Source organism: Caloenas nicobarica, chromosome 24 (genome assembly GCF_036013445.1).
Source record: "Caloenas nicobarica isolate bCalNic1 chromosome 24, bCalNic1.hap1, whole genome shotgun sequence".
Lineage (NCBI taxonomy): Eukaryota > Metazoa > Chordata > Aves > Columbiformes > Columbidae > Caloenas > Caloenas nicobarica.
Window position 1 is genome coordinate 4,746,066 of NC_088268.1, and position 24,849 is coordinate 4,770,914.

The window sequence follows — 24,849 nt, forward strand, 5'->3', positions numbered from 1 at the left end:
CTAGTCCCACTCCCCGAGATGTCACCCCACAGCTGTGGTGGTCCCATTGCAGGGGGAACAACCCAAGGGCTGGGGGACATTTGGCGAATCCATGGGGACACCTAAGGAGGTGCCGGTGCCACCACAGGATGGGGCACAGTGACACTCGTGGCCAGTGGCCAAAGGAGCCTGGGGGGCGCATCCTTTGGGCCGGGGGGGGGTTCAGGTTACCCCAGCCCCACCTCCCGGGTTACAAAGGGCACGTGGAAGCCGAGGGGCTGCCAACAGTGCACGGCTTTTTATTCTGACACCCCGCCGTGGGCAGGGGGCGCGGGCGGACCCCCCAAAATGGGGGGCAGAGAGCCGGGAGGGCCAGCGTGGGTGCTCCCCCCTCCCCGCAGCGCTGCCGTGTGTGCCCCCGCGCTGTTCCCATTTATAGCGCAGAACACGGCACCGGCGCTCGCAGGTAGAAAGAAGCTGCAGTCGCCCACGCACCCCCCCCACCACGCCCCCCCCAAGAAGGATAAAAGTCTCTGCTTTAAGGCAAATCGTGCTCTGCCCCCCCCTGAGCTGCAGCTGGGGGGATGAACTCAGCCCAGCCCCGGGGGGGCAGCCCAAAGCACCAGGGAATAGTCTGGGGGGGGTCCCTGTGTCCAAGCCCCCCATCCCCTCCCTCAAGGGGGGGTCACAGCCCTGGGTGGGGCTTCGTGTGGACAAGGAGAGGGGACGGAGCTGTGTCTCACCCCAGTGTGGCCTTTTCCTCAGGCCCCTCTTGTGGGGCACAAATACAGCAGTTGGGGGGGTCACAGATGAGCCCCCAGCCCTGTGTGAGGGACGGGGCGGGGTCAGACCCCGAGGAGGGGGCGCAGGGGTTTGGCACGCAACAGTCAGTGGGTGCAGCACCCGCTTAGGGGGGAACTGTGCGAGGGGAAGGGGCTGAGCCCCCCCGGCCTAAGCTCAGCTGTTAGTACAGGGCATCTGCTCCCGGCAGGGGGCACGGCGAGGCCCTGGGGGCCGCAGGTCCCCTTCTGTCTGTCCCCAACCGTGGAGGAACGTCCGGCGGGGGCAGGTCCCGCTGCTCAGGCCTTGCTGGAGAGTTCGGCGACGCGCTGGCGCAGGTGGAAGGCGAACTCGAACATGGTGGCGGCCAAGCTCTGGTGGATCAGGTAGCGGGGCAGGCGGCCCTGCGGGGACAAAGGGACAGGGGGTCACAGAGTGACAACGACAGGGTGGTTGGTGCTAAGGGGCCCCTGTAGATCCCCCAGCCCAGCCCTGCTCACACAGGGTCACCAGAGCAGATCACACAGGTCGGGCCAGGCGGGTTTGAATGTCTCAGAGAAGGAGACTCCACACCCGCTCTGGGCAGCCTGGTCCAGGCTCTGGCACCTCCCAGCAAAGAAGTTTCTTCTCATGTTCAGATGGAGCCTCCTGTGTTTCAGTCTGTGCCCGTTGCCCCTCACCCTGGCGTTGGGCACCACTGAACAGAGTCTGCTCCATCCTCTGACACCCACCCTGAGATATTGATCCCACCGATCAGATCCCTCTGAGCTTCTGTTCTCCAGCTCAACAGCCCCAGCTCTCTCAGCCTTTCCTCAGCACAAAGATGCTCCAGACCCCTCAGCATCTTTGTGTCCCTCTGCTGGACTCTCTCCAGTAATTCCTTGTCCCTCTTAAACTGGGGAGCCCAGCACTGGACCCAGAACTGCAGATGGGGCAGAGCAGAGGGGGAGGATTCACCTCACGCTGCCACTGGCCCCAAGGACACGTTGGTGGCTCGTGGTCACCCTGTTGTCCCCCAGCTCCTTTTCCGCAGAGCTGCTTTCCAGCAGCTCAACCCCAACCTGTCCTGGGACACGGGGCTGTTCCTCCCCAGGGCAGGACCCTACACTCACACTCAGCCTTCCCTCAGCAGAAAGATGCTCCAGATCCCTCATCCCCTTCCCAGCGGGGGCAGGATGGAGGAATCGCTGGGTTTGGGGCTGGGGGGCTGATCCCCACGCCAACCTGGCTGGGGACGCATGAGCAGCGCAGCGGGAGCTGCCGCTTTGCAGGAGTTTGCTCCGGGGGAGGAACTAAAACTTGATTTATCTTAAAAGAAAAAAAAAAAGCAAACCCTTGCACGACTCAACTCCAACCGCCTCGGCCTGTGATCTATTATGTGAGAGGCATCAAAAAAAAGATAATCCTTGTTTCTGCGGGGGAAGGGAGCTGAGGAAGAGCTGGGAGCAGCATTGGGGGCTTGCAGAGGGTCCTGGGGCAGAGAAGGGGTCTGAGCACAGGCAAGGATGGCCAGAAAACTGTCCTGGAGGGTCAGGTAGGCACAGGAAGGAGCCCCCACCTTGGATGGGGGTGTTTCAGCAGGGCAGCAGGCAGAGATTTCTCCCTGGAGCAGGTTTTCTGTGCAGGAGTCCGTGGGATCATCAGTCCAGGGGCCATTTCAGACGCTTCCCCGAAAGGAGCTCCGGGGTGAAGCTGCATCACGGCCACAAACACACACACACGTGTGTGTAATTCTCACCCTGGGTTGCAGGAAGGGATGAGCCATGTGCTATAAATACTTCTCCAGGGCCAAAGGAAATCGCGAGGGAGCCTGGAGAGGGGTCTGTGCACCAGCACAGCCTTTCAGGAAGATGGTGGAAGCGGTTGACAGGCGGGTTATTAATAACTCTGCCCCTACGACATTTCTTCCAGCAGCAGAGGGTGAGAGCTCTCCGGCCTGGGAAGCGCAAGGAGCGTCTTTTCATCTTGCACAACCAAAATGGGTTTGTTATCCCTCGTTACCGAGGGGTGGAAGAGGCGTCGGAGCCAGATCTGGTGCAGGAAAACACATCTCTGGGGCTCTGCTCTCGCTCCTGCGCTCACTGCCCGGGCAAACGCTCCCAAAAATCCTTCCCGAAGCGTTTCCTGAGGCGGGCGGGAGCCGATGGGCTTTGTGGGGAGGGAGGGATGTGGGAGGGGAGGGGGCCGCAGCAGCAAGTGCTGAATGGAGCCTTTGTGCTCGCTGCCGCAGCGCCGTCTCCACGTCAACCTTCAGCGGAGGAAGAAAACGGGGCCAACTCCGCTCCCCCAAGCCCGGCTCCTTCGGCCTTTTGTCTGGGACACCAGTGAGGACTCGACACACGATTCCCCAAATAGCTCCAGAGCCGGGGGATCTCGCACTGTGGATACAGCCCCACACACGGGGGGTGGTCGAGTTTGGGGGGTGTCAGGGAATTGCCACACACGACTATTTTTGGTCCCTAAATAGGATAAAAACCTCCTCTCCACCAGAGATGTGAAACCCCAGGCGAGATCTCTGGCAGGGGAGGAAGAGCTTCCCCACCTCGGGCTTTTTTTGGGGGGAAAAAAAGGGAAGTTTTCAGGTGGCGTTTAACCTCCACCAGCAAAGTTTGAGTCCTTTTGAAATGGAGCCACTTCCAGAAGCAGCAGCAGGCGCGGGGAGCGGGTCCTCAGCACGCAGCGGACGCCGCTGAGCTCTGCTGGGGACGGGAGATGGCGAAGAACCGTTTTATTTTTACCTTCAGATCCGTGTTGAGAATCCAGATGAAGGTGCAGATCCTGGGGTTGCTGGGACATTTCAGCACGATAAATCCTCCGGGTCCGTTCTCACCCCTGCGGGGAAGCAAAAGCACAGAGTCAGAGCTGGGACCGGCCAAAAAACCGTTTTCCGGCGCTTTGGGGTGAATCGTGTCGATCCTGCGGCCGCCCCCCCCCTGCCTGCAGAGCCCCACGGGGTCTGAGCAGATGCTCAGAGGTGTCGGCTTTGGAAAAGGCAGGTTTCCCACAGGTGCTTTGGCAGCAGCGGTGCCAGAGCCGCCGGCTGAGCCACAGCTTCTGCCTCTGGACCGCGCCAGCCCGGCCGACAGCGGCTCTTCACCCGAGGGGAGGTTTCCAAGGAAAAATCCTGGGGAAACGGGGGAAAATAAGAGGTTCCCCCAGGAAAAATGAGCGGGCAGGGAAGCTCTGCGCAGTCACCACAGCCCCCAGATCCTTCTTCACACCATCTGATCCATCTCGGAGAGGAGAGCTGTGCTCATACACAGCCCAAATACACATTCCCCTCTACAGGATCACACTATTTTTGCTGCATCCTTTTGTAAAAAGATTTTTCTAGGCCCTGAAGTCCCCAGCTCTTAAATAGACTGAGGCAGCTCTAATGGCTCCGAGTTAAAATGTCAATTACTTTAACCAGATTATTAGGAAAAACAAAGTCAGTGCGTGCAGTGGCACAGCTGGGCCCCGGGCAGCGGAGCAGACAGCAACAAGGAGTCCTTGTTCGATGAAAATAACCCTGCCGGGATCCATCACCAGCCGGGCAGAGCTGTCCCTTCGGAAGGGGAGAGGCCAAAGACCTGCCGAGGTTTTGGGAACGGCTCCATCCTGACGCAGCTCATTTCACCCATGGGACCATCTCTCGGTGTCTGTAGCCTTTAAAGTCAGCTTACGAGAAGCAAAAGGCATCCGAGAGGCGCAACGCGAGCCACGGGCAGCTGTTTACCGCCCCTCCGAAATGGCAACTGGCCCTTGTTTGGGAATTAACTGTTACATAAACAGGATGCAGACTGGGTTGGGGTTTGTGCTGTTACTGGTCGGCACCTCCAGTCCCCTGAGCCGAGAGCTGGGAAACGCCCGAGCAGCACTCAGAGTTTCTTTAACAAAGGGAGAAGAACAAGGGAAGCCAAGGTTTAGTTCCACAAACAGATTAGCTTCCTGCAAACGCTGCCAGAAAGACAGCAGGGTTTGCATTTAAGTGGCTCTTTGCCCTAAAGCTTAAGTAAAATGAGTGTGTCAGATATCAGCTAAAAAAAAAAAAAAACACCAAAGCAGAACCTGCCTCTTACCTGACATACTTGGAGAGCGGAGGCTTCAGGCTGTGCGTGGTCGACATCCCTGAGGAAACGTACCTGTCTCTTCTTCTCTCGATCCGGCGCACGTTCACAAAATCCCTAAGGAAAGAAAAGGGCGCTGACTGCTTTAAAACACACGTGGGGCCGGGAAGGAGCAGATCCTGCTCTCCGCATTGCCGGGAAAGGTCGCCCCAGAAGTTTGTCAACGTGGTTATCAGGGAGACCGACCGACTGACCGGGACTGAGCTCTGAAGCTCCTGCCAGAAATGTCTGGAGGAGAATTCGGGGGCTCGTGGCCTTTGGGAGTGCCACTCGCTGACACTGGGAGCTCCCGGTGACTTGGGAGGGTGTTCACGGGTGTTTAGGGAGCTCAGTAAAAACAGACAGTGGAATAAACTGACCTCGGGGACACGACACCGCCCGCAGCCCCAGCTGCCACGTCATACGAGACGATCGTGTTGTCTTCAACCCGCTGCAAGATCTGGGAGGGGGGAAGAAAAAGAAATATTTCCTCAGATTGTGCCTGCAGGTCTGCATGTGCCAAGAGCCGGGCAACACGGACCCTGCCCTAAAACAGCACCAGGTTTCAAAGCAACTGGAGGGTTTTTAGCAGCTGATCCAAGGCTGAGGGGGACAAGAGCTTTGGCAGCGCGTACACAGGATTGTCACCTGCGCTGGGACCAGTCCTGCTGCATTTCGGGAGGGGGCACAGGCACTGCCTCTGGATCCCCCATCACAGCAACAGCGCAAAACGCCCTGAATCTAGCAAGCAAACGCAGGTTTGGCTCAACCGCGGCCCGTCTCCCTGCCCACCTCGTGGGTTTTTGGACGGGCACGCGCGTGCAGCTGGCGGTCGCGGAGCATTCGCATCGTACGGATGAGCGGTGGAGATTTAATGCCTCAGCGCCTCGGATCCAGCTCAGCTCCAGCAAGGACCCGGGCGACACCGACAGCCGGTGCTGGACCGGGGGAAGCGTCAGCTCTCCGCTCCAAGGAGCTCCTGTGATTAAGCCATCTTTGTCCGGCACGCTCACCTGGCAAGCTGCCACCGTTCTGTTCCACAGGATCATCTTCTCGGGCTGGAGAATAACCTCCTGGTACACTGTTTCAGCAGAGCACTGCAGGAAAGCCTGAGGACAGAGCCAGAGCCGTTAGCCAGTCCCCCCCCGCAAGGATTATTTTTAAGGAACGCCAGGCAGATCACAAAGAATGACTGGGATAATACGGGAGGGGAGCCTGGGCTGGCAAAGCCAGGGCTGTCACCTCTCTGTCACTGTGCTCCTGTTCCCAGGGTGCACGTGGAGTCAGGACAGAGCAAACCTCAGGTTTTGGCAGTGGCTGAACTGCTGCCGAGGGCCATGCTGGTGCGAGAGGGCAAATGTCTGTCTGTAACACAGCCGGACAGACGGACCTTGGGGCTGGCTCCTCTCCCACCCTCACCCCGCTCTATCAGTTCTGCTGCGTGCATTATCACTTTGGGAAGTGGCTGAAAAGCTCTTCTGAGCTCCAGCACATTTATTTCTCCATGTCCCCACGGGACGGGGGATCTTTGGAGGCAAACGGTTAACGCAATAAAGTGGGACCATCCAGTTTGTTTTCCTCGTGAACACAGAGCCGCTCCATTGGCAGCTCCTGCCAACGAGGCAACATATGCACTGGAACAAAGAAAAGCCACCGCAGCACCGACGCTTCATTAAAGCATGGTTTACAGCCAAGCCGCTCCGGCGAGAGGGCAAGGCTCTTCCGAGCAGCTCTGCTCCATGCCAGGCAGCAGCAGACGCACGCTCAGCCCTGGTCTTGCTGGCAATTAGTTGCAATTAGCCTCCTTGGTCAGATTAGTCCTAGACGCTGGAGTTGGAAACGAGTCTTGCGATCACCTGCTCCCGTTTCTACCAGCAGAGACCGGGGCCCAGCGTTATTTGCTGGGGAGTTTGTCTGCTGGCCAAGGGGTTTTCCTGGAGAGATTCCCCGGAGCGTGCAAGTGCGGTTCATCTGTCTCAAGCAAAGAGTGTGTTTTGCAGCCTGACCTGTCCTGCCAGGGCCAGGAGAGAGGAAAGGCTGAGCTGCAGCTCTGAGCACAGCAGTCACCTTTTGCCTGTGCCATACAGCGATCTGGGAAGCTTCTTACCTTTAAAATAAAGGTCTTGCCGTGGAAAGGTATTTCGAAAGTGTAAACAACATCACCAAAGTCCTGCGCAAGAAATAAGAAAGTCACGTTTATGTTAGGAAAATAAACGGCTTCCATCTGAGGGTGAAGTTTGCAAAATGCTGACCCGTGTTGTTCTGAAGGACCCTCAACTGTCCCCTGTCCCCTCCGTGACACCAGGCGGTGACCCCAGCGCAGCAATGGCACCGAGCACATTTCAGATGCACGTGCACAAATTTCCATCAACAAAACAATAGCCGGAGAGGCAGCGGTGATGAGACAGAAAAAGAAACCGCCCCGTGCCAGCCTGTAAACTCGCTCTCAAGGTCAAATTCCCTTTGTAACAAGGGGTAGGAGAGAGGAGTTGCTTTGCCAACACTGCTGTTGTTACCTCCATCTGAGAAGAGACTCCCCGGGGGGATTTGGGATGGACAGACGATAACCTTTCATCGTTAGCCCTGTGTTAAACTCTGATTAGTCTATTTAAATCCATCCCCCCCCCCGCCCCGCCCCGCACTTTGGATAAAGAAAACAATCTGCCCAGCTAGTTTGGCATCAGACAATGGATCACTTGATGGGGGAATTTGAAAGACCAGATGAGGCTGCAGTTTGCAGGACTCTCACCCCAATCATGTTGTGAGCCCACAAGCAGAAAGCGAGGTTGGTTTTAGGGGGCAGAGACACTGCCCCATTCTCACCATCCCACTGGAGAGAGAAAGGAACTGTAGGTACCCCTGAAAACTCTGCTGTAGCTCAGGGAATGAACCAGCACGGTGAGGAACGTGGCGGGGTGAGGTTCGCTTTGCTCTGTGCACCTCTGTGCCGCCCCGAAGCAAGAGCCATGACGTGCGAAACCCTTCAGCAAAGCCACAGCAGAAAGATACGTCCCAAATTTACACTCCAGCACCCACAAAGTCCCTGTCCTGGGAAGTGGGGGACACAAACAGCTTTGGGGGTGGCAGAAGGAGTCTGTTCCTGCTCCCAAAGCTGGCCAGAAAGGCCAGACCCAGCTTGGCTCGGTCTCCCAGCACCTCAAAGGCATTTTGCAGTGGAAAAAGAGCAGAAGCTGCAGCGACAGGACCCTCCAGCACCGCGGCAGGGCTGGAGTGTCCCCACCGTCCCCACACCGGCAGCTCAGCACCCCAACGCCTGCCAAAGGCGAGCTGCCCACCCTGCCGTCCAGAGGGACAACCGATGGGCTCTCTCCTGTCAAACAGGAAGGCAATTAAACGTCTAATTAAATAAGAGGGGATTTTACATTTAACTGAACTGGAATAGATTCCTAATTCAATCAGGTCGTTGTAACGCTTGTTAATTTTTCATGGCGCAAGGAGGTTTCAAAAGCCTCGTTTGCCCTCGCCGTTTTCGCTAAGCCGCCTGTGCTTTCTGCCGGCAGGTGGGGCGGGGAGTGGGGGGACGGACACTTGCATTGTTTTTCTCGAACTTCCAGTTCTCCTCCTGGGCGAGGATTTGGTCCACAACCTCCATCGCGTCTTTGCCTTGTCGGATATATTCTTTCTCCTAGGAGAGAGGGGAACATTTCATTAGCTGGGGTTGCAGAAAGGCTGAAACGCGCGCACAAGGCTCGCTGCCCCCCTCTCAGGGCTGGCAGAGGGAAACGGGAGATTTCCCATCACCGCACCACAGAAATCTCTTAATTTGGGTCACAGAGGCCTCATTTTAGAGCTCAAAGTCACGCTTCCCGCCCTGGCTTGTATCCACACACCAGCTGCGTCCACCAGCGAGTCTCTCGCCTGAACGTCAGGGTTTCCAGCAGGCAAAGGGCTCCGAGACGCACAACATTCAGTTTACCTGAGCTGTCAGCACCTTCCTCCCCGCACCTTCCTCCTCCGACTCATTGTCCGAGCCTGGGGGGAAGCAGACAATTAACACACGGCTGATGAACACCACTTGTACATAGAATAGAACCGTAGAATGGTTTGGGTGGGAAGGGACCTTCAAAGCTCATCCTGTCCAACCCCCTGCTGTGAGCAGGGACATAGAATCACAGAATCACTTTGGCTGGAAAAGCCCCTCAAGATCATGGAGTCCACCCGTTCCCCCAGCCCTGGCACTGCCTCATGTCCTGAGAACCTCATCTCCATCTGTCCAACCCCTCCAGGGATGGTGACTCCAGCACTGCCCTGGGCAGCCTGTTCCAATGCCCCACAGCCCTTTGGGGAAGAAATTGTTCCCCAGATCCAACCTCAACCTCCCCTGGCGCAACTTGAGGCCGTTTCCTCTGGTCCTGTCCCTTGTTCCTTGGGAGCAGAGCCCGACCCCCTCTGGCTCCAAGTTCCTTTCAGGCAGTTGCAGAATTTGGGGAGGAGGCGATTACGGAGCTGAGCAGCCCCAGGAGGAACGCCGGGAGGGGAACACGCCTGGCAAGCGAGGAGGGAACGTCCTACCTGCGAAGGATTCCGGTGGGGAGTAGAACTGCCCCTCGGAAAGGGCTCCGGGGTAGAGCAGGGGTCCGCGAGAGGCCGCAGCCTGGGCTGCCAGGTACCCTGGGAACCAAAGCACTGGGTGTGACACATGCAACATCCAGCACTTCGACACCGCGGGGTCCCAGGGCCCCCATCCAACCACCCTCCCAGCCGCTTTCCTCCAGATACAGCTGGTTTTTCGCACCGACACCAGCCAGCCCACAAGCTTTTCAGCTCCTGTTGCCTCATCTTTTGTTTGAGACGTTTTATCTGCATGGAGATCAATGGGTTCTTTTGCCTGTCAAATCCAAAGGCAATTAAGCATCTAATTAAATAAGAGTTTCCCCTGGAAGCAATTTGGAACCTGAGCCTAATCCAATAGAGGCATTAAACACTTGATCATTTTTTATCTTAAAGCCTCCTTGCAAGACCCAAACATCCTCTGGTGTTTTCCAGTCAGTCAGAGCATTTCTGATTGAACCCTGCCTGACAAATACTTCATTTACGTGCCATTTCCCAGTCCTTTTTCACCAGTTAAGCCTGGGAGAGCGACTAACTCTTTTAGGAAGGGGTGGCCATGCCAGCCCAGGCTGAGCACCCGCTCCCTAGAAGGACCCTTGGAAGTTACAGGCACCCGGCACCGCGGGGTAATTTGTAATAAAACATTAGGTCAAGCTCAATCTCCATTTAGTCTTGAACTCGGTGACCAAAGGTTGTAAAATTTCACACGCCGTAACTCACGCTGCGCCCCTGTAATGTGTCTGGGAGTGAAGCAATCCCTCTCGGAAAGGTCTCCAGCCCCGATCCGAAGACAGATATCCCGAGACGGAGAGTCCAACAGGCTGCCTGGCACCTGTCCCACTGTTTCAAAACATTTTCTCCGCTGCAGAGGTGAGCTCTGTTTCCAACACGTCTGGCTTCAGGATCCAGACATTGGGAAATTTGGCACTTTTTTTTTTCTCTCTCCGCTCAATTAAAAGATGCTTTTTATAATCTGGTATTTTCTTCCCCTAAAGGGACTTATATACCATTGCAGAATTGAGTCAGGCACTTAACGCCGCAGCCAGCCTGCAGATCACTTCTCCATAAATGTCATCTCTGTCAAGGTGCTGCCAAAGCGGCAGAAACCCCAGGCCCGGCGGTTTTATTCTGCCAACTCCTCCCAGAGAGGAGCAAAATACTTACAGCGTTCCTCTTCTGCTTCCTGAGTGAGGACTTTAAAATCCAGGAACCAAGTCTCCAGCCAAGCGATGACAAAGGAGACGATAGGGAGTAAATAACCAAAAGCCCCTTTGGTCAGAAGCTGAGTGGAAAAAAAAAAAAAAGAAACAACAGGGAATTTACACATGAGAGAACAGCAGCGTCAAGTAATCACAGAGCGATTCCCCTGCGAGCCCAAGGAAACCAACCTCGGAGAGGATGACCTTCACGATCAGGAAGGCACTGGATACCAATGTAGTGACCTGAAAAAATAAATTTACGGACCTCAGATCCCCGCGAACTCCAGGCAGAGCGAGAAAACTAAAAACAGGAAAACAAAGAAATGGCCTCCTTACCGCGATGACCCACCAGTGGCGCAGCCTGACAACAGCATAGGCCAGCAGCAGTACAAAAAACCGAAAGAAAGCCAAGACCTTGAAAAACAACAGAAAAAAAGCCATTGACACTCGTCACTGCTCTTGTCCCTCTGCCACGTGGTGGGAGGACACAGACACGAGCTCCTGAGGACCTTGTTGCCTAAACCGATGGGCTCAGGGCTGCGAACTGCCTGATTCTGCTGAGGCGCGAAGCTGCAGGGAGACCCCGGCACCCTCCCCTGGACCCAAAGGTGTTTCCTCACCCGCAGCACTCTGAGATACTCACAAATATGTCAAAGAAAGAGGTCTGAAAATGATAGTCGATGATTTCATTCCTCAAGTTCTTCTGAATGCCATCCTTGGTCTGAAAGGAGACAGGAGAGCAGAAAATGCTTGAGTGCGATGGGAAGAAACGAATGGGAGGAGGAACGCAGCCAAGCGCGGGTTACCAGGGGGGTCAGGTTGTGCATCAGGCACACAAATACCCACTGAACGCACAGCACGGCCTTGTCAGCCAACGTGGGACCTCGGGAGGGTAAAACATCCCATTTCACCCTCAGTTTCACACCGAGAGCACGAGTCAGGCAGCCAGACCTCAAGCAGAACATTAAAAACTTCTACTTGGGGGTTTTCTAACCCCAAAAAGCGGGTCCCCTCTCCTCTCCCCACGACAGCTGCGGGAACCCCGGTGGAAGAAGCCAAGTGGTGGGTTGAAACACACCGGGAAAGGGGCAGAGGGAGGAGAGGAGGACAAGGGACAATCCGATTTCCTCGCGGTCTGTGTCTGTTGAGAGGCCAAACCGCTTTCAGCGATATTGCACAGGAAAGAGCTCATGGAAGAGCCATCTCGCCTCACTCCGAGATAACCCGGGACCTGCCAGCCCTGGTACTTTTGACACCATAAATTCTGGTTCTCCGGAGCCTGGAATGGTTGTTTATGAGGAAGGGGCTGGCTCAGGTAACTGGAACAAATGCTTCACCTTTAGGCGATTGGTTTGAACGTGGCCCAGCTGGCCGGGGCGCAGGGACAGGCTGACAGCTGTTTGATGATCTGTGAGGAACAAGTCGGCGGATCTCAGGCCAGGTCTTGGCAGCCCGGTGTCCTGGCAGCCTCCGCTCGGCCCGGCCAAGGGCAGAAGAGGCAGCCACCAGGAAATGGTCCCTCTAGGTCAGGGCTGGAGCTTAATATTCAGGGAGATGGGGGGAGCAGAGTTCTGCACTATTGCTTTAGCTGATTTGTGGCTACAGGACTCGCTGAGCTGCCACCAAAAGCCTCCTCCCTGCACTGGGGCTCTGCAGGAGGTAAAGACACAAGAAAAGGCTTTGTATTCTGATTTCTGGGAGTTTTTTCAGTTTAAATACAGGCCAATGCCACGGAGAAGAACCATCTGAGGCATCTCTCCATCTCCAAGAGCAGCAAGCTCGCAGGGTTACAGTTTGCAGGCAACAGACATTTAACAAGGGCCAATTTGCTCGGCTTATCTCACAGCGAAGGAAACCGTTTGATAAAAAAAGCATTAGTCATGATATAAAATCGTTGCTCTTCATAACCAGGCAAATAAGCTACCCTAATAGCTTTAAATATGCAGCATCTCGGCTCAGGGCCCAAATATCAGCAGTTAGTCACTCATTAATGGCTACCTGCACGACCTACGCTCACAATCACCCTGGTGACCGCGCCAGCAGATATTAATTCCCCGGGGCTGGATTGGTTTTGATTTGTAGACAGCAGCTCTCAAAAAACCCCAGAAACAGGGACAAGAGCAGGGGCTGGGGTCCAAGACACCATTGGCATCGCAGGAATGCTGCCCAAGAGATGCTTTGTGCAAATTTTTGGGGCACTGGGGTCTCTTCAGGATCCCAATATCGCGTGGGCAGAGCAAGGGAGCTGCTGGCCGAGGCAATCTGTTAAGTGCAGACACCCAGGAGATAAACGGGGCAGAGATAAGAGCTGCTAAGTGAGCACAGGATCCAGTGCTGATAAATAAAGGCCAGACACCGGCACTGGGCTCTATCTGTTCATCTTGCTTCTCCGCGGAGATCGTTCCGTGCGAGGACGTGCGGTTCCTGGAACCCACCATCAGCACGGCTGAAACCAGCCGGGTGCAGTTCAGGACAAATAAACCAAAATACAGCCCAGGGAGCAAATCTGACTTGATGGGCCTGAGGTAAATAAACTGGATTTCCCTGGTCGTGGCCGCAGTTGACACGGGAGCAAAATCAGGAGCCTGCGGAGGGGGACGGGGCTGTTGGAGGGGACTGAAACTCTCACAGTGCCCCGAGCAGCACCTCCGGCTTTTGCGAGCTGAGATTAGTCGCTGAGATCAAAGCTCAAAAGCCCCTTTTGTCGCTGCCCAACAGCCCGACCGGCCAGAGGAGGGTCTGCACACCCCACTTCACTCCTCTGACACTCCTGGTAAATGCAGCTTTGCTCGAAGTGAAGGGAGCAGGAGGGAAACGTGGCCAAGTGCTCGACCCGGCGATTCCGCGGCCCCAGATCTCGTTACACTGCGGCACAGAGCATGAGATGTGATGGTGTTAACGACCCGGGACCGCCACAACAGAGCTGGGTTACAGGAAATGCGCTGGACTTTAGTTTACACTTAAGTGCGCAGGGGTTTCTCAGCTGGCACAAATCGCTGGGAAGAACAAACAAAGACTTGGCCCAAGACTTTTGCGACAGAGCAATTAACGGGGAGGGAACTCAATGAAAAAAAAAAGAAAAGCACAACTTAAAAGGGCAAAGACTCCATGGATTTGCTTCCCCCCAACTTACATTCAATTCAATTATCCACAACAAAGAGATGAAGAGCAGGTCGAAGGTGACGAAGAGGCAGAAGGTTCTCCTCACGTCCGAAATAGCTTTTCTCTTCTCCAGGGAGAAGTAGCAGTACGGGGAGAAGCCCTGGCTCTGGGACAGGGTGGTGCTGATGGAGGCGATGGCCGGGAGGCTTCGATCCAGGTCCTGCTGCAGATCTGTGGGTTTGTGCATCCTCGGCCCAAGAGACTTGGGTCCTACAGCAACCGGGGCAACATTGGCCACGTCAGAGCGTCGTCACCTGTGAGGAGACACCGAGGGGACACTCAGGCCTCCGGATACCCCTTTGCTTCTCCCCTCTAAGGGCAGATATTCCTGGTTTTAGAGCACAAGTGTAATGGGGGCGGCTGAGGGACCTGGGGGTTCAGCCTGGAGAACAGGGGCTGAGGGGAGACCTCCTGATCTCTGAACTGCCTGAAAGGAGCTTGGAGCCTGGGGGGGTCGGGCTCTGCTCCCCAGGAACAAGCGCCAGGACCAGAGGAAACGGCCTCAAGTTGCGCCAGGGGAGGCTGAAGTTGGATCTGGGGAACAATTTCTTCCCCCAAGGGCTGTGGGGCATTGGAACAGGCTGCCCAGGGCAGTGCTGGGGTCACCATCCCTGGAGGGGTTGAACAGACAGAGATGAGGTTCTCAGGGACATGGGGCAGTGCTGGGGCTGGGGAACAGGTGGACTCCATGATCTTGAGGGGCTTTTCTAACCAAAATGATTCTACGGTTCTATTATCAAATCAGATCCTGTCTGCTTTACACAGTTCCCGAGGGAAAAGGCCAAGACCAGCTTTTTGGGCTCCGTCTCTGCCGCAAAGACACCCCGGGCTGCCCCATCTCACCCGGGCACTCGCACAGGCAGGGACTGCCCGTCCCTCTCGCTCACCACGGGGACGGAGGAATTGGCTGCGAAAGGCTCAGAAGGTCCCTGGAGCCACCAGCAAGTGTCACCAGGACCCGGGGGCAGCCACCCAGAACGGGCTCGCGGCACCACGAGCCAAACCAGCGGCCGTGGCCAGAGCGGCAGATGGCAAACCCCATGGAGACGTCGCGGCAGCAGGAAAAGGGGCCTCGGGGGGTTTCCACGGAGGCTTGTGATCCGAAAGGGAATGGTCCCCGGGATCCCGGAGCCACTGCAGGCTGTGGCATCCTCCTCCGTGGGGAGGGACGTGAAGCTCCTGGGGGTTTTGCAAAAGGTAAATCTTAAAACCTCGGGAGCCAGTGATCCCGTTGGATCCCACCCCACACGGCTGAGGAATTGGGATTGTGACGGCGGGTCTTACACCCGACTCGGGCCGAGCGGAGCAGCAGGAATTGGGTGGGGGACAGAGCTGCGGGCACACAACCCCCGCGCCAGCGAGGTGTCGAGGTCCGGAGGCTGTTTTCACGCAGCCCGTGCCAACCATTGTATGAAAACGTTTCCTTTCCGTCAGCCCGGCACAAGGAAGCCGCAACGCTAACGGAGCGTGCGACTGAGCACACGCTGGGGACAAACAAGGAGCGAAGACGCCAAAACAGGTCAGGCCGGGGATCTGTCAGTCCCCAGCTCTGCATCACCCACAGCAAAGACACAGCTACCAACGCCTTCCCCGCAACAGATCCCTGCCTGAGGATGTTTTGCCTTCAAAAAAACCAGATTATTTGCTGCCTTAACCACTTCCCCAGCAGTTCTGCATCATCCAGGACCCAAGCGAGGTTTGTGTGTGTGCAGCAGATCACACCTGTAACAACCAGGAGGCTGCAGCCGCAGAACGTCTGATCCTGAGGGGCTTTTCCAACCAAAATGATTCTATGATTCTACAAAAAGAGCCCCAAGATTGTACCCAGACCTGCGGGAAGGGACAAACCCACAGGGCAGGCGAAGCTGTCAAGTCCCACCGGACGCTGGAGCGACCGCGAGAGCTGAGCACAACCTGATTTTTGGGGCGTTTCTGGGTCCCTGTGCCAGCAATTTCTGCATCCCGACCCCCCGGGGAGGGGAACAAAGCCGGAGTCCTGTCACATCCCCACCAGTCTCTCTCGGAAGCGCTTTGGAAGGAGCTGGAACACTTGTCACTTCGGATCAGCCGCAGCGACCACGGCCCTGGGCTGCTGCGAAAAGTTGAAGACATCTGTGAGCGCTGAATAAAACATCGCCCGGCGTGGGGGCCGCCGCGGAGATCTCCCCCTCCCGCCCGCAAACACCGCTTTGCACTTAGGCAGCTCCCCGCAACTTTCACAGCGCTTTAAAATCACCCGGAGAGACTCGACGGCCCCGATTCCACAACTGGGGCCGCTCTGCGGCACAGGGGACACGGCACAGCCTGGGGACATAGGGACGCAGGGACACAGCAGAACTCTCGTGCAGCTTAAACCCGCTTGTCACTAAAACCCAGCCTTCCTAATCAGGTCTAACACCACTTCAGAAACATGCCCGTCCCAAACCAACTGGCAATAAGCACCTTTTGGGTGAAAAAAAAAAGAAAAAAGGAGAAAAGGGGTTTGCCTTCAGAGCACCGTGGGCCAGAGGAGGGTTCAGGAGGAATATTTGAAGCCTCTGCCCAACTGGAGAAAGCTCTGAGCAGAAAGAGCAGGGGCTGGATGTCAGCATGTAGAAATGTGCCTTTTTTTTTTTTTTTTTTCTTTCTGGGTGACAGATAAATTATTGAGCGCCTCGGTGTTGTATTATGCATTCAGACATCCTCCGCAGCCCGCGCCGTTCTCGCTGCCGAACCCCGAGCTGCTTTGGGGGCTCTGGAGCTGCTTTTGGGGGCTCTGGAGCAGTTACAGCAGTTCCCACACAACAGCCCGGGGAAGCGCAAGGGACACCCTGGGTGACAGTAACACAGTCCAAAGGGGCCACTGGGGACCCCTCAGAGCTTTTCTGCTTAAAAAAAGAAAAAAAGAGGCTCCCAAGGCTTTGAGGAAAGATTTGGGATTTTTTTGGCTGGTAAAACCTCCTGTTTTGGAGATGAAGCGGGAGGTGAGAGGGGCTGCAGGGACAAGAGGTGATGCCACCATTGCGGGAAGAAAACACAGAGAAGCAGCCAGTGACATTCAGAGACAACACCAAGTGAGCACTGCATCTGGATGGCAAAACGCGGCGTCCCAATCCAGCCCAGTGGGAAACTGGGCACCAAATTGGGGCCAGGGCTTGTGCTGAAACACGTCCTGTCCCTGGGAATGGCCACGGCAGCCCCTGCGTGTCACCCCTCCCTGGTGTCACCCCCTCCCCCGTGTCACCCCTTTCCACTCTCGGCTTTCAGACTCAAATCACAGGCTCCTCATTAGCGCACGTTTGCATGTTAATGACCTGTCTTACAGCGAGAAGCTTTTCCATCTCGTGACAACGCTTTTCCTTCCCTCCCGCGCCCCCGACTTCCTATTAATGTGTCTTCTTGGCTCACATGACGACTTCAACAGCTCAATTCTCTGTCACCTCTGCTGAGAGTTACAGCGTTTGCACCGAACGCTGCACCGGGCGAGAAAACGCCTGGAGGGGGAGAGGGATGGGGCCTCTTAGAGCCACCAACTGCGGGATAGACCACCAACTGCGGGATAGACCACCAACTGCGGGATAGACCACCAACTGCGGGATAGACCACCAACTGCGGGATAGACCACCAACTGCGGGTGTTTCACAGAATCACGGGGTGGTTGTGGTTAGAGGGAGCCCTGTAGATCCCCAGCCCAGCCCTGCTCACGCAGGGGCACCAGAGCAGATCACACAGGTCGGGCCAGGCGGGTCTGAATGTCTCAGAGAAGGAGACTCCACACCCGCTCTGGGCAGCCTGGGCCAGGCTCTGGCACCTCCCAGCAAAGAAGTTTCTCCTCATGTTCAGATGGAGCCTCCTGTGTTTCAGTCTGTGCCCGTTGCCCCTCACCCTGGCGTTGGGCACCACTGAACAGAGTCTGCTCCATCCTCTGACACCCACCCTGAGATATTGATCCCATTGATCAGATCCCTCTGAGCTTTTCTTCTCCAGCTCAACAGCCCCAGCTCTCTCAGCCTTTCCTCAGCAGAAAGATGCTCCAGACCCCTCAGCATCTTTGTGTCCCTCTGCTGGACTCTCTCCAGTAATTCCTTGTCCCTCTTAAACTGGGGAGCCCAGCACTGGACCCAGAACTGCAGATGGGGCAGAGCGGAGGGGGAGGATTCACCTCATGACGCCACCAGCCCCAAGGACATGTTGGTGGCTCGTGGTCACCCTGTTGTCCCCCAGCTCCTTTTCCGCAGAGCTGCTTTCCAGCAGCTCAACCCCAACCTGTCCTGGGACACGGGGCTGTTCCTCCCCAGGGCAAGACCCTACACTCGCCCTGGTTGAATTTCATCAGGTTCTTCTCTGCCGAGAACAGACACAAACAGTGTCTGAGCTTCCTAGCGGGAAAAGACACTTTTAAAATAAAAATTGCCAATATTAAAGCAAATTAGACACTAAACCTCACTCCAAAAAACACATGAAGTGACTCAATCTTTTCAGCAAGCCACTGGACAGGCCCTGTCACATTCACAGCCAGGACCTTGGGGGGGTCCATGTGGTTCCTGCCCCCCAGGAGCTGCTTTGGGACCCCCCGGCAGCATCTGGTGTCCTTGTGCCGTGACCAAAGTCCCAGCCACGTCTCGCCCCGGCTGTCACCGAGTTTTGTGACACGTTGTGGAGCGGCGAGAGGCTTCGTGCTGCTTTTATCAGGGCGAGAGGGGGGTCTCCAAGGGCAGTGACACCCCACGGAGCATCTGCTGTCCCCACAGCGCCCAAGGGAGGGGGACAAAGCTCAGGGGCTTTGCGGAGTCCCCGGTGCCAACGCAGCGGGGACGTGTCTGTGATCACAGCACATCCAACCCCAGCGTGAACCCCCACAGGCCCATCAGCCCCCCGGGGGCATGAAAAGCGGTTTGGTGAACACCGGGATCACCGCAAGATGTTCTGGACGGAGCCATTCAGGGCGGCGTTTGCCAAGGGACTGAGGGGAGAGCAGCACCGGGAACCCAAACTGCCCCTCTGACCCCCAGTGAGCCCCTCAACAAGCCTCTCAAACCCCCAAAAAAACCCTCAACAAGCCCTCCTGCCCCTCAAGAAGCCTCTCAACAGGCCCCTTAACAAGCCCTTCTACCCCTCAACAAGCCCCTCAATCCCCCCAAAAGCCCCTTGACAAGCCCCTTTGCCCCCGACAAGCCCCTCAAAAAGCCTCTCAACCCCTCAAAAGGCCCCTCAACAAGCCCCTCTGCCCCTCAAAAAGCCTTTCAATCCCCAAAAGGCCCCTCAAGAAGCCTCTTTGCCCCCCAACAAGCCCCTAAAAAAGCCTCTCAACCCCCCAACAAATCCCTCAACAAGCCCCCCCTGCCCCTCATAAAGCCTCTCAACCCCTTAAAAGGCCGCTCAACAAGCCCTTCTGCCCCTCAAAAAGCTTCTCAACTCCCAAAAAGCCCCTGTACAAGCCTCTCGACCCCTCAAAAAGCCCCTCTGCCCCTCGAACAGCCCCTCATCAAGCCCTTCTGCCCCTCAACAAGCCTCTCAACCCCCAAAAAGCCCCTCGACAAGCCCCTTTGCCCCCCAACAAGCCCCTCAAACAGCCTCTCGACGCCCCCCCGACCCCTTCCCCGGGATTCCCCCTCCCCGGGGCTCATATTCATAACGACCCCCCGAAATCGCAGGGCCGAGGCTTCCACCCGCCGGTACCGGGAGCCCCGGCCCGCCCCGCGGTCCCGCACCCCGGGCCCAGCGCCGCCGCGGAACCGGCAGCAGGCCCCGCCAGGACTGCGCGCCCGGGACCCGGTAACCGGCCCCTCCAGTCAGGCCTGAAGCGGGGGGTTCAGAGTCAGCCAGCAGCGCCCGGAACCGCCCGCCCGGGCCCGGCTTGGGCCCGCCCGCGGTATCTGCGGCAACTGCGGTACCTGCGCGCCCGGAGCCGGTGCCGGTCCCCGCCGGAAGCGAACCCCGAATTCCGGCCCCCGCCACCGCCTCCGACCAGGAAGTGAAACCTGAGGCTGCGCCTGCGCAGAGCCGCTCCAGCGGTGGGCGGGCCCAAGGAGGGGCGGGGGGAAGGCGAGACCATTCCCCACCGCGGGGGGGAGGAGGGGGCGGTGCGGCGAGGGAGACACCATTCCCCGCGGCGGGGGGGGGCTGGCCCCATAGCGCTGCCCCACAGCTCCCTGCTCTTGTCCCCCCCATCCCCTGCCCGCCCCCAGAGCCCCAAACGCGGGGCTCAGCCCCCCAGGCAGGCTCCAGCCACTCTGTACAGCCGTTTATTGCGGGGAGGGGGGCTCTGCTCGATGGGCGGGGGGCAGGAGCTGGAGGGGGGGCGGACCCCCCCAACCCCCGTGGGGGTCGCGTCCCCGGCTCCTGCCCCAGCAACCGGGGCGGCGGCCCCTCCCGGGGGGGGTCCCGGGAACGAGACCCCCGGCACCGAGGCAGGAGGGCCATGGCCGGGCGGGGGTCTGGTCTGGACAGCCACGGTCATGGTCAAGGTCACGGTCATGGTCAAGGTCACGGTCATGGCACGACATGGCCACGGTCACTGTCATGGCACACGAAGCGCAGGCAGGGCAGGCAGCGGCGGGGGGGGCACAGGCGAAGCTGCTGCGGGTGGGGGCCGCCGGTGGTGGCCGCTGGTGGCCATTGTTGGCTAACTGGTGCCCAGCGGGAAGGTGGGCGAGTGGCGCTCGGTGCCGATGGGGCGTGAGGGCACCTCCGCGAAGCCGACGTGTCGCCGCTCTGGGGACAGACAGACGGACACGGCGGGGTCAGGCACAGGACCCGGCAGGGATGGGGGGGTGCAGGGGTGACACCCCACGTACCCCCAGTGTCGTCGTCCTCCTGCTCCCGTCCCGGCTCCTCCTCGTCACCCTCCGGTCCCTCGGGGTCCTCGGGAATCTCGGACACCGTCAGCGACTTCAGGGCGTCCCCGCGCTCCTCCATGCCGCCCGCAAAGGAGACCTTCTGCCCGCCTGCGGGCAACCAGACCAGTGACCCTGGTGGCCCCCAGGGACCCCCAGCTCTGGGGTGACAGCCCTTGGGGACCCCCAGCTCCCAGGGAGCCCCCAGTTCCAGGATGATGGCCCCCAGGATCCCCCAACTCTGGGGTGACCCCCAGTTCCCAGGGGACCCCCAGCTCTGGGTTGATGCCCCCCAGGGGCCCCCAGCTCTGGGGTAACCCCCAGCTCCGAGAGGACCCCCAGTTCTGGGGTGACAGCCCTTGGGGACCCCCAGCTCCCAGGGGACCCCCCAGCTCTGGGGCGACAGCTCCAAGGGACCCCCAACTCTGGATCAATCCCCAGCTCCCAGGGGACCCCCAGATACAGAGTGACAGCCCCAGGGACCCCCAGCTCTGGCGTGACCCCACTGCCTGCACCCCAACCCAGCCAGTGTGGGGGGACAGGTCTCCGAGCCCCAGCACCCCAACAGCAGGCAGGTGAGCAGCCATGTCCCCCCGCTGTCCCCCCGCTGTCCCCATGCCATTACCTTTCCGTTTGTGCGCCTTGGGGCCGGCGGGGAAGTAGCTCCGCTCGGCTCTGGCCTGGCTCCCCGGGGCTGCTCGGGCGGTGGGTGATGAGCGGGGGACAGGGGACGACACGCGCGGCACCGCGGCACCGGCAGCCGGCACGTCAGCCCCGCGGCCGGGGGTCCGGCTGGCGTCACCGCAGCCCCGGCGGGGGACAGAGACGCTGGCCGGCAGGGGGACGTGGTGGCCCCCGTGGGCTGAGTGGGGCCAGGCAGCGCTGGCAGCAGCTGGGCTGTGTCCCCCCGGGCACCCACCCTGTCCCCAAGGGCTACAGGGGATAGTGGCAGCTGCCTTTGCACCCCTGGGCTCCAGCAGCCCCATCCCCATGTCCCCCAGGCTCCGGCAATCCTGTCCCACTGTCCCCTGGGCTCTGGTAATCCTGTCCCCCGTCCCCTAGGCTGCAGCTGCCCCGTCCCCTTCTCCCAATGTCCCCCAGACTCCAGCAATGCTGTCCCCATGTCCCCTGGGCTCCAGCAGTGCCCTCCCTACATTCCTGCACCCCCTGCACTGCGGCATCCCTGTCCCCCTGTCCCCATGTCCCCTGGGTTATGGTAGCCCTGTCCCCATGTCCCCAAGGCTCCAGCAATCCTGTCCCCATGTTCTCTGGGCTCCAGCAGTCCCCTCCCCACATCTCTGCACCCCGGCATCCCTGGCTCCCCGTCCCCATGTGCCTTGGGCTGTAGCAGCCTGTCCCCATATCCTCTGGGCTCCACCAGCCCTGTCCCCATGTCCCTGCATCCCCCCAGGCTCCAGCGGCCCCGTCCTCCGTCCCCTGTCCCGCTCACCCGACTCGAGGACACTGTCGGGGTCGCAGGCACGGGACAGCTCATGGTCCCCGTCATCGGCCTCCCCGTCGGAGCTGTCACCCCCGGCCAGGCCACTCTCCAGGTGGGACTGCACGATGCGCTGCACCGCTGGGGAGGCACCAGCATCAACCCTGCTCCAGGCACTGGGAGCACTGGGAGCACTGGGGTTTCCCCACAGAGCCACACGGCACTGGGAGAGGTGAGGGGGCAAGTGTACCCAGGTGCCCCCAGCCCGCCCTGCACAGCCCCTGTGCCTCAGTTTCCCCGTTCAGCTGGTACCTTTGAGCGAGGGCGGCGTGTAGGCACACGGGTTGGTCCTCTTTGGTTTGAGCAGGCAGCCCTCGCCGGAGGCACGCTGTGGGAGGGACCGGCGTTGGGGACAGTGTCCCGGTGTCCCCGCACCGCGCCGGAGTCACCGCGGCCCCCGGAGAGCCTGGTACCCCCGTGGGGAGCTGTGATGGGGTCTCAGAGTGGCAACCCCAGGATGAGGTGGGGGGTCCCGCAATGGGGACCCAAAGCTGAGCCCTCCCTGAGGATGAGGACCCCGGTGTTGGGGACCCTGGTGTCCCCGTGACGGTCACAAGGTGGTTTGCACCACGGCCAAGCCCATGGCTCCACCGGCACCATGTGCCCGTGCCGGGAACTGATAAGCACCAGGGACAGGACGGGACGGGGCGAAGGGCGCTGGGCTGGGCCCCGGTAACCCCCCCAGAACCCGGGGAGCCACCGGACAGGGAGCAGGGACACCTGGGGGGAGTGGGGACACCCCGGGGTCCCGGCGCCCGCTCACCTGGTAGGGCAGGTTCTCGTCCTCTGGGTCGGCAGCGCCAGGGAGAGATGGGTGAGGGGGACGGGAGCCACCAGCACCCAACGGGGACAGGCAGGTCCCTGCCCACCCCCAGACCCCCGCGCCAGGGGCTCACTCCGCCCCCCAGGGACCTGCCACCACCTCCTGTCCTCCCACCGTGTCCCGTCCCTGCCACCCCATCCTTTATGTGACACTCTGTCCTCTCCCTGCCACCACGTCCCATACCTGACATACCACACCGTGCATGACACTGCATCCCATCCCTACCACCAGGTCCCCTTCCTGCCACCACATCCCATCCCAGACATCCCACACCATGTGTGACACCACATCCCATCCCTGCCACAGTGTCCCCTCCCTGCCACCACATCCCATCTCTGCCATGATGTCCCATCCCTGCCACCCAATCCTATCAGCGACAACATGTCCCATCCCATCCACCACCTCCCGTCACTGGACCACATGTCCACTGCCACCGCGTCCATCCCTGCCCCTTGTCCCCATCCTTGGGGTCCCTGTCCCGCTCACCTGGGGACGAGTGTTCAGAGAGCTGGAAGAGCATGGCTGGCGTGGGCCTCCGCCGGCGGATCTGGGGCACAGCAGAGTGTCACCGCCCGGCTGGGGACACTTGGAGGTCCCCTGTCCCCCTGCCCTGCGCCCCAGGACCGAGACCCCACACACATGCCGTGGGTGCGGGCAGGGAGTGTGTGGGGCCGCGCACCCCCCGGCACGGGGCGGGAAGGGGACAGGGACACCCAGTTGTGACCGGGACAGGGTCCCTGGGGTGGGGGGTCCCTGCTGAAGCCACAAAGGGGCCATGGCCCCGGACCAGGGTCCCCATGGTGTCCCTGGTTCCTCCTGGTCCCACAAGAGCCCCAGCTCCTGCCCAGACCCTCTGTGGGGGCTCTGGGTCCGGTGTGTGCTGGGGATCTGGGGATGTCCCCTCGGGCTGGGGACGTCCCTTCGGGCTGGGGTCGTCCCCTCGGGCTGGGCACAACCAGCTGGGGGTGGCTGCGCTGTCCCCCAGCATGTCCTGTCCCCTCTGTCCCATCCCTTCCCTCCTGCCCCATCCCTGTCCCCATCCTGTCCCCTCCATCCCTGTTCTCATCCTGTCCCCTCCATCCCTGTCCTCATCCTGTCCCCTCCATCCCATCCCTTCCCTTCCCTCCTGTCCCATCCCCGTCCCTGTCCCTGTCCCCCTACACAACTCCCTCTGCGCGGGACAGTGGCTCACACAGTGAGCTTGGAGCTCTCTCGTCCTGTCCCCATCCAGTCCTGTCCCCTCTGTCCCTCCCGTCCCATCCCGTGTCCCCGCTGTCCCCACCAATCCCCCTTTTCCTGCTCTCCCGGTCCCATCCCACCCTCCTGTCCTGGTCACACCGGGGGGGGTCCCTCGTCCCACCGAGGCCACCGGCAGCGCTGGCCAGCGCTGCCGGTGGCCTCGGTGGGACGAGGGACCCCCCCCGGTGTGACCCCGATGTCCCCCCTCACCATCTCAACAGCGCGGGGGTCCAGCTGGCTGGGGGGCGCCGGCACTGAGAACTGGATCTTCTTGCGGTCCTTGGGGTCCATGGCCTTGACCTTGTGTCACCGCCGCTGGCCGGGGTTGGGGATGGGGGGGGACAGGGAGTCTCTGCCACCGGTGCCGAGCAGAGAGTTCGGTGGCACCCGGGGCTGGGTACGACGAGGACTGAGAGCGGCGGGAGGTGGGGAAGGCAGAGCCGGTGAGGAGGAGGAGGAGGAGGAGGAAGGAGAAGGGAGGGAGGACACGTCTCCTACCAGGCGCTGAATTATTCATCTCCCCCGGGCAGGGGGGCTGAGGCCTCGGTAATGAGCCCTTGGGGAGCCCCCGAGGGGGTTCAGCCAACTCGCGGGGGGGGGGCCCCTTAACCCCTTCCCTGCCAGGGGGTGACATCTCGTCACTACGGCCAGGTGGGACGGGACGGGGAGGGGAACGGATGTCACCACGTGAATC

The 24,849-nt window shown here is 59.4% G+C and overlaps 2 protein-coding genes across 2 annotated transcripts; both read right to left on the bottom strand.

Annotated features, from left to right (window-relative positions):
* Positions 1 to 485: 485 nt before the first annotated feature.
* Positions 486 to 19,738, bottom strand: STARD3 (StAR related lipid transfer domain containing 3). Its single transcript, XM_065651006.1, has 15 exons — positions 19,654 to 19,738; positions 13,752 to 14,034; positions 11,262 to 11,339; positions 10,955 to 11,032; positions 10,808 to 10,861; positions 10,584 to 10,701; positions 9,381 to 9,479; positions 8,785 to 8,840; positions 8,401 to 8,493; positions 6,955 to 7,017; positions 5,861 to 5,956; positions 5,228 to 5,307; positions 4,821 to 4,925; positions 3,498 to 3,591; positions 486 to 1,163 (listed from the first exon to the last, which is right to left on the bottom strand). Exons 2-15 carry the CDS (start codon positions 13,965 to 13,967, stop codon positions 1,059 to 1,061), a joined length of 1,335 nt encoding a protein of 444 aa, XP_065507078.1. The 5' UTR covers positions 13,968 to 14,034; positions 19,654 to 19,738; the 3' UTR covers positions 486 to 1,058.
* A 263-nt stretch (positions 19,739 to 20,001) lies between these two features.
* On the bottom strand, positions 20,002 to 24,587 carry PPP1R1B (protein phosphatase 1 regulatory inhibitor subunit 1B). The gene is made up of 8 exons (XM_065651240.1): positions 24,366 to 24,587; positions 23,403 to 23,463; positions 22,857 to 22,879; positions 22,346 to 22,421; positions 22,046 to 22,174; positions 21,221 to 21,289; positions 20,557 to 20,706; positions 20,002 to 20,473 (listed from the first exon to the last, which is right to left on the bottom strand). Exons 1-8 carry the CDS (start codon positions 24,444 to 24,446, stop codon positions 20,385 to 20,387), a joined length of 678 nt encoding a protein of 225 aa, XP_065507312.1. The 5' UTR covers positions 24,447 to 24,587; the 3' UTR covers positions 20,002 to 20,384.
* Between the last annotated feature and the right edge of the window lie 262 nt (positions 24,588 to 24,849).

Bases quoted from the DNA above. Each gene is read 5' to 3' on its own strand.
- STARD3 (XM_065651006.1), bottom strand. From the start codon at position 13,967: ATGCACAAACCCACAGATCTGCAGCAGGACCTGGATCGAAGCCTCCCG. The intron at 10,862-10,954 runs GTAAGGAGGCCA...TTATTTTTTCAG, and splicing joins GCCACTGGTGGGTCATCGCG to GTCACTACATTGGTATCCAG. The intron at 1,164-3,497 runs GTAAAAATAAAA...TTGTCCCCGCAG, and splicing joins TTCTCAACACGGATCTGAAG to GGCCGCCTGCCCCGCTACCT.
- PPP1R1B (XM_065651240.1), bottom strand. From the start codon at position 24,446: ATGGACCCCAAGGACCGCAAGAAGATCCAGTTCTCAGTGCCGGCGCCC. The intron at 22,880-23,402 runs GTGAGCGGGACA...CTGCCGACCCAG, and splicing joins CTCTGAACACTCGTCCCCAG to AGGACGAGAACCTGCCCTAC. The intron at 20,474-20,556 runs GTACGTGGGGTG...GTCTGTCCCCAG, and splicing joins GGAGGACGACGACACTGGGG to AGCGGCGACACGTCGGCTTC.